This window comes from Geotrypetes seraphini, chromosome 16 (assembly GCF_902459505.1).
Source record: "Geotrypetes seraphini chromosome 16, aGeoSer1.1, whole genome shotgun sequence".
NCBI classification, from domain to species: Eukaryota; Metazoa; Chordata; class Amphibia; order Gymnophiona; family Dermophiidae; genus Geotrypetes; species Geotrypetes seraphini.
In genome coordinates this window covers 20002777-20010883 of record NC_047099.1, presented here as the reverse complement: position 1 = coordinate 20010883, position 8107 = coordinate 20002777, and the positions used below count along the sequence as shown (strand labels likewise).

Below are 8107 nucleotides of genomic sequence, written 5' to 3'. Positions count from 1 at the left end.
AATATTTTCCAGAGAAAGGAAAATGGTAAAACCAGAGGGCATTATCTGAGGTTGAGGGGTGGTAGACTCAAGAGTAATGTTAGGAAATTCTCCTTTACGGAGAGGGTGGTTGATGCCTGGTATGCGCTCCTGGGGGAGGTGGTGGAGAGGAAAACTGTGACAGAGTTCAAAAAAGCATGGGATGAATACAGAGGATCTCTAATCAGAAAATAATGGCATATATTGAAGAACTAAGGCCAGTACTGGGCAGACTTGCACGATCTCTGTCCCGTATATGGCCATTCAGTTGAGGATGGGCTAGGATGGTTTAGATGGGCTGGAGTGAGCTTTGACAGAGAATCCAGTAGATGAAACCTATGCACAGTACGAGGCAGAGCTCTGGGTTTCTGGCCCAGAAATATCTAAGAAAAAAAATCCAAATTTAAATTAAATCATTAAATTATAGAGAGTGTATGTTTGGGCAGACTGGATGGACCATTCGGGTCTTTATCTGCCATCATTTACTATGTTATATGTTAAAAACTGAAATTTTTTTAAAAAAAATTAGTTCATTAGGGTTGTACGTAGAATACTACATGACACCTAGCAAGTATAAGTCACATCTAGCACTACATACCTGAAAAGTAGGCATGGTTAGGGGTGGAGAATAGGCATGGTTGTCTTTGGTGTCTGCTAGGCGTTGGTAAATTTGGCCAGGAAAACCCTGGCCTAATATATCAGCACCTACCACAAGGACACCTAGCAATGCCTAAGCGCCAATAAGTGTGATTCTATTAGCAACTAGTAGTTGAGCGAAAAACTGTGCCGACCGACACCTACAAAACAGGCACAGTTAGGTGCCGTTTATAGACTCAGGCCCTTACCACCTACAAAACTGGGTGGTGGTGGTTTAGAGTCCACATACTGATGGCAACATTAGCGTGCGGCTATTAATGCAGAAAATAGAACACCGGCCATTTCGTGGTCACAGCAAGAAGTCGGAGAGAACGGAACAGAAAATGAACTAAATAAATCCATGGATCTTTCCTGCTCTATTTATGGGAACAATATGCCCACTTCTGCCGTAGCTTTGTAAACAAACCCCTTAATAAAATCAGGCCCTTAGTCTGCATCCAGGTTGTTTTGCTGATGTGGGCGGTGTAGTCAACCATAGACATGAAGACAGGCCTATATCACTCTCTAACCACTATACTTATGATGGAATCTGTGAGCCTTCCAAAACCCACCCAAATCTCATTGTACCTACATATAGGTGACACTTGCAGGCCTAAAAGCTATAGGGGTGGTTACAGTTGAGTCCAGTAAGTTTGGGGTGGGTTCTGGATGACTCACCATACAATATAAGTGAGTTACTGTGAGATGTGTGCCTGCGCCTTTTTATCTGAAGTTCACTACAGTGCCCCCTAAATGTGTCCCACTGCTCTGCTGGGATGTCAGTGTGGTCAATCTACTTAAAATGCTTTCCCCCCTTCTATATCCCAATGGCTTGTTTTGTGCGTTTTTCTTTCAGACATTTTGATTTCAAAAATGGCCAAAAAAGGATAGACACATTAATGATGAACACGTCTAGAAATGTCCATTTTCGAAAAAGATAGACGTTTTGTGGTTTTGAAAATGGACATTTCCCCTACCCTATTTTTGAATGTACTTTACAAAACGTCCAAAGTCGGACTTAGAAATCATATCAAAAATCCATTTTAGCATAATATATTCCTGCTGTTTAAACGAGCATTTCTAGAATTTGAAAACATGTATGTTTCCATTGTTTAATGCTACAGTAAAATAATTGTCATTCAAGATAGCACTGACTCGAGGTCTCTCTATTCCATTTGTGGATGTGAGGAACTCTCCCAGAAATTTCCCTTCTGAGGAGTACTTGTTGATTTTATTGAGCTCGTGGACAGTGATATAAATGTTTCCTCTACTGTCTGTGCTGATGGCCCCAGGCTTCCGGGCCTCCAAACCCTGCTCTTCACACCAACACAGAATCCTACCATTTGTGTCAAACACTACAACTGATTTTTTATACCAATCAGAGGCAACAAAATGGCCCTTTTGGTTGGTGGTGAGAAAGACCAATGTCCATTTGCATTCTCCATTAGGGTAAATTCTTTTCATTTTCTCCCCTTGTAGGTTATAAATGTCCACGTATCCTGAAGTAGCGATGGCAAAATGGTCGTCACCTGCTGTAGTCATTGCATGGCTTGCTTGGGTATCAGGCAACGTCTTTTTCCATATCAGTGTTCCCTGATCATCCACAAGATACAGCACAGATCCTACAGAGTATATGATCTTATTTTTTAGGACTACAATTCCACAGGGGGCTCGGTTTTCATGCACTGGAATACTCCCCCTATAATCACCATCCAATGAAAACTTCTTCAGAGATTGATTCTCTTCATCTGCAACAAGGATTTCTTCAAAACCAAATGGGCATATTCCAGTAATTTTTGGTTTCTTTGTATCTTTTGGAGCCCTTGCCCTAAAGCTGCAGAAAAAAGATGGTTTCCTTTCTAGTGGTGCATTTATCGGTAAACCAGAAACATGATCTTTTTGATCTGGGTCAGAAGGACACAAGCCGTCTCCCTCTTGCATATGAGGTCTCTGTACTTCCCTGCTTTTGATAGAGAGCTGGAACATGTTGGAGCAGCTTTGAAGGGCCGCAGAAATGAATAGCTCTGGATAGCTCGCTTGCACTGGCTTCCACTGAAAGTTTTGCACCATTCGGAGCCGCTCGGTGATCATCTTTTCCAGAGAGAGAATCTCAGTCTCTTTCCCTAAACTCAGAACTTTGTCAGCAAACATCATTGTGCTTTTGGCTACCTGCTCTTGAAAATCCAGGTCTGACCTGAGCAGGTCACATGTCTTCTTATGGTCCTTCATAAAATGGTCAAGCTTTTCTAAAACATTTTGCTTTTCAGAACGTAACTGTTCCAACACCATAAAGGTCGCATCCTCCATTAATTTTTTTATGCAGGTCTTTTGGAACTGTAGCTGCTGCAAGAATTCTTCCATGGCTAATTTTTCATTGGAAATAAGCTTTATATGTCTTTCCACCCCTTCTAGAAGGCCCTTGATAACAGGTTTACGTGATTCTGCTGCCTCGGAGAGGGACAGGCATGTATGGTGCAGGTGCTGGGTGACCCTACATTCCCGGCAGATGAGGTTGGCACACTGTGTGCAGAGAAATCTCAAATGTTCTCCCTGATGTATTTGACATTTAACTGCCTGACGTAATCTGATTTCCTCATCATACTTTCCCGCTACATAGTCATGGATGGTAATTACTTGATGGTCATAGGTTAGACGGGAGTACTTGTGCCCACTGGCACATGTGTGGCACATGTTGTCGGAGCAGTCCAAACATCTGGACACTGCTTTCTGACTGCTCTCCTTGTTGACTAGAGGGCACAGCATACAAGTGAAGTCACTCTCTGAAGTGGAGTGGATCAGATCCAGAAGGCTGTTGATGAAAAAGTTCGTTTTGAGGCTTCGGACTGCCTCTGGTAGGGTGATTTCTTCTCTGCATTCTGGACATCTGAGCTGATTGTTGGCGATTAATTCCTCTAAACAAGCCTCGCAGTAAGTATGCAGGCAGGATAAGATCTTAGGCTTTGTATACTGCTCCAGGCAGATTTTGCATGTGAGAAAGTCCTTTGTGAGGGCATCGGACAAAGATGAGCCACCCGAAGCCATTCTGAAATGAAAAAAAAACATATATATATATTATCATCATTTCCACAAACCTCTTTATAAAACTGCTCTGATCCTCTGTTACATAACCCCACTGATCAATGGAGCAGACTGCAGCATGCTCCTGGATTAAGTTAGTCAGATATTTGACGTTCAAGCTTTTGATTTAACTCTACAGGTTGACACCTCATCTCTCTTTATAAATGTTGCAGCTTGTGTGCAAGTAATAACGAAACAATGCAGCACAAAGATTGATATGGTCTCATTTTCAAAGCAATGTGGAACAGCTCACCAGAAGATGGGCAGACAATGCAGACTACAATAATTAGGTCTCAACAGAGCAGGTGCGAGGATGAGGAGCACTCAAGGCAAACCTTCAGCACTCACTAAAGTTTGAAGGGAAAAGATTCTGTACAAAAGTAAGGAAGTTCTTCTTCACCCAGAGACTGGTAGAAATCTAGAATGCTCTTCCGGAGGCTGTTATAGGGGAAACACCCTTCAGGGATTCAAGACAAGGTTGGATAAGTTCCTACTGGAACAGAACATACGCAAGTAAGGCTAGACTCAAATAGGACACTGGTCTTTGACCTAAGGGCCGCCCCGTGAGCCAGCTGCTGGGCACGATGGACCACTGGTCTGACCCAGCAGCGGCAATTCTTATGTTCTTATGTTCTCACACTCCCTCAATTAACTTTCAGGCCCCCAGCTTTCATCCCCCTCCCCCCTCCCCCAATTTTGATACCTTTGCCTGCATTTTTATGTGATATATCAGCTGATAGGTTTTTTTTGAGTTTCTGGATCTATTGTCGATTTATAGAGGATGTGGTAAGCGCGGTTAATGTAGCTGGCTTTAAAAAAAGGTTTGGGCAAGTTCCTGGAGGAAAAGTTCATAAGCTGCTGTTGAGACAGACATGGGAGAAGCCACTGCTTGACCGGGATCGGTGACATGGAATGCTGCGACTATTTGGGGTTTTGCCAGGTACTTGTGACTTGGATTGGTCTCCGTGAAGACGGGATACTGGGCTAGATGGTCTATGTTATTATTTATAAACCTTTGAGCTGCCAAACTAAACCCATGGATAGCCCAATTAATCCTCGAGGCTCCCACCTACCTCAGTTTTAGAAAATTAATCAAAACACACCTCTTCCAAGGCCAGGACACTTAATTGCCCCCTCCTCAAAGAACCTAAACCTCCTCCCTCCCCCTTTATTAGCCCCCACCCCCACCCCCCTTGATCCACTCTGTCCTGCTCCCTAATTCCATCTACTTCGTTGCCTGCAACTCTGTTCAATTAATACTTAACTGTATGTAACTATGTTTAATTAAAGTGAACCGCCTGGAACTCACTGGGTATGGCGGTATACAAAAATAAAGTTATTATTATTATTATATTTAGTGCCCGATAAGTCAAAGATAGAATTTCAAATTTCACTCTCAGACTACAAACAAAAAACACTTGCCCAAATGGAAAAGCAAATAAGCTAGAACAAAGAGCAAATTAGAAATACTTAAAAATATATCGAGCAATCATATAAAAGAATAAAGGCTGGATTTCAGTCTTTAATAGTTAAACGTATTTTAAAATTTGCCGTGAAATTCATGTCACAAGCACTTGTCTTATGCAGTGTTGTTCAAAGTGTACTTGTTCAAATGACTTAAGTAAAAGTAATTTAATATGTAAGGACCCCTTTTATTGAGCTGCAGAAATAATAATAATAATAATTTTATTCTTATATACCGCCATACCGGAAAGGTTCTAGGCGGTTCACAAGAAGGTGAACTAATACATGGGATACAGATAAAATACAAATTAGAATAATGGACTTAAAACCAGATAAAGACAGAAAGCATTTACAATATAATGCAGAAAATACCGACATGGTAGGGAAATCAGTGGGTCCGAGGCTTTGGGCTAGTCCAGCCTCAGCGAGCCGATTCCAGTGTCCCTCCCTGATGAAGAGATGAAACTCGAGTCGGGGGGGACTGGGATTATTGGAAGAAAAGTTTGATAAAGTTATATTATAGTTTTCTACACATGATTTAAGGTGCACAGTCACTATTGAGGATTAACGACAAACAACGCTCCACCCGATTCAGATAAGTACATAATCATTAGAAATTGAGAACAGTATCTGTTTAATAAGGGTGGTCAGGGGACAGGTGGAGGCGATGATGGTCCCCTTGTTAACCTCAATTTAGTGACTTCACTATATTTAAGGTTATAAGGTCTGAGCACTTCACTTTAATATAAAAATTTTTTAATCAACGTGATTATTACCCAACTAGAGCTGTGATTACAATAGTATATATTAACATTCATCACAGGATACTTCAATTTATCTCCCTATAAAATAGATTAATAGGGAAAGAAGTAATACATAGAACAGATAAAATACATCAAGTTGAACATAAGGAACTTGATTGAAAAAATGAAGCAGAATGCATTAAGATACCAGCCTATCAAAAAGTTGAGTCTTCAACAATTTTCTAAAATCAAGATAGGAAGAGACCTCTAACATCATTTTTCCAAGCCATACATTCAATTTAGCGGCTTGAAATGAGAGGGTTCTCTCAAGGAACTTCATATAATGACAGGATTTTAAGGAGGGATATGAAAACAAGTGCACTCTACATGTGGTCTTTCTGGCGTGACTCAAAGAAAAATGAGACACAAGATAACCTGGTAACAAACCTGAAACTGATTTATAACAAATACAGGGGCTGGCGAGGTCAATGCTCCGACATAGAGAATGGCATGGCGACAAATTTTTCCACGTGCCCGCAGGAACTCATTTTCCCGTCCCGTTGAGTTCTTTTCCTGTCCCTGCCCCATTCCTGCAAGCTCCGTCCTCATCTGCACAAGCCTCAAGCCCTTTAAAATCCTAAGTAGCAACATTTTTGAGCTCAGATTGTGATGTCATAATGCCTCATTCCACCAATGCCTAAGCTCCGTCCTCATCTGCACAAGCCCCAAACCTTTTAAAATCATAAGTAGCCACATTCTAGAGCTCAGATTGTGATGTCATAATGCCTCATTCCACCAATGCCTAAGCTCCGTCCTCATCTGCACAAGCCCCCAAACCTTTTAAAATCATAAATAGCCACATTCTAGAGCTCAGATTGTGATGTCATAATGCCTCATTCCACCAATGCCTAAGCTCCGTCCTCATCTGCACAAGCCCCAAACCTTTTAAAATCATAAGTAGCCACATTCTAGAGCTCAGATTGTGATGTCATAATGCCTCATTCCACCAATGCCTAAGCTCCGTCCTCATCTGCACAAGCCCCCAAACCTTTTAAAATCATAAATAGCCACATTCTAGAGCTCAGATTGTGATATGGTCTTTTTGACTTTTGTTATGTTGTGATTTTATTACGTATGTTATTTTGTAATCCGCGAAGAATTGTTGGATATGCAAATATAACCCTCTCCTGCCCTTTCGGGTCTCTGCATCTATGCTTCCACCGAGACTCTACCTCTGTTCACTTCTTGAATTCTCCTTGTATTTCCCTACTTCTACTGTATCCAACTCTGACCTTACTATGGTCCTTTGTTATATGTACTCCTATGTTACATGTAATTGCATCCTCACCCTTATGTACAATTTTTTCAGTTAACTCCTGTTAACCGTATCGAACTTCACGGCGTATTGCGGTATACCCATAAAATTTCATGTTACGTTGTGTCTCTGTGCGTGAATTCATGTGTACTGTTTAGTTTCGATGACTGTAAGTGAATTTGCTACCTGCTCAGTATGGCAGATGCAACAGGCTCTAAGTACAGTACTGCCCCGAAATTTGCGAGGGTTACGTTCCAGGAGCCCCTGCAAATTGTGAAAATCCACGATAAATGGATGTGGTCCAAAAGTGCCTGATTTCTTTTAGGGCCCACGTCCCTGCTCCGTTTTTGGCTTCTCCGTTTTGGTCGCCATCGGCTGGAAGGCTCCATCGCATGTGCGCGCTCTACCGCTGCAACTGCCACCAACTCCCTCTCTCTCTCTTCCCCTTCCCCAATCTCCCTCGCAGTGGCCGCGCTAATAATAATCGATGGTGAAAGCAACAGGAGGACTAAGGAAACCCCCCCCCCCACGAATGACTGAAGCCGCAAAGTCCAAATTCGCAGGGGAGTACTATACTTCGAAATAGATAAATGGATACTGTTTGAGCATGTGATTTCCCACTGAGACACAGCTGCAGATACAGGAAGAAAAGTTTTCAAGCATTAGGAGTGAAAGCACATGGTGAATTGCCCCTAGAATCAATGCAAAAGCAGATGATTCACTGCAACTGACTAACACCTCTAAATCCAGTCTCCTTTTCCTCTTCAGTCTCCCTGAAAATCTCATTTTGCTTCTGTAACAAGTGAGGAGCTGTTTTGAATGCCTGCTCTCTCTCTCTTTTCTTTTTACAATC

At 42.0% G+C, this 8107-nt stretch overlaps 1 protein-coding gene across 1 annotated transcript in view; it reads right to left on the bottom strand.

Moving 5' to 3' along the window:
* Positions 1–231: 231 nt before the first annotated feature.
* The window catches only part of TRIM56 (tripartite motif containing 56), a 29455-nt gene continuing 21579 nt past the window's right edge, over positions 232–8107 (bottom strand). Inside the window, exon 2 of the mRNA XM_033924988.1 lies at positions 232–3697. Coding sequence (XP_033780879.1) covers positions 1735–3696 — 1962 coding nt within the window. The 5' untranslated portion in view covers position 3697 and the 3' untranslated portion in view covers positions 232–1734. The remainder of the gene's footprint in view (positions 3698–8107) is intronic.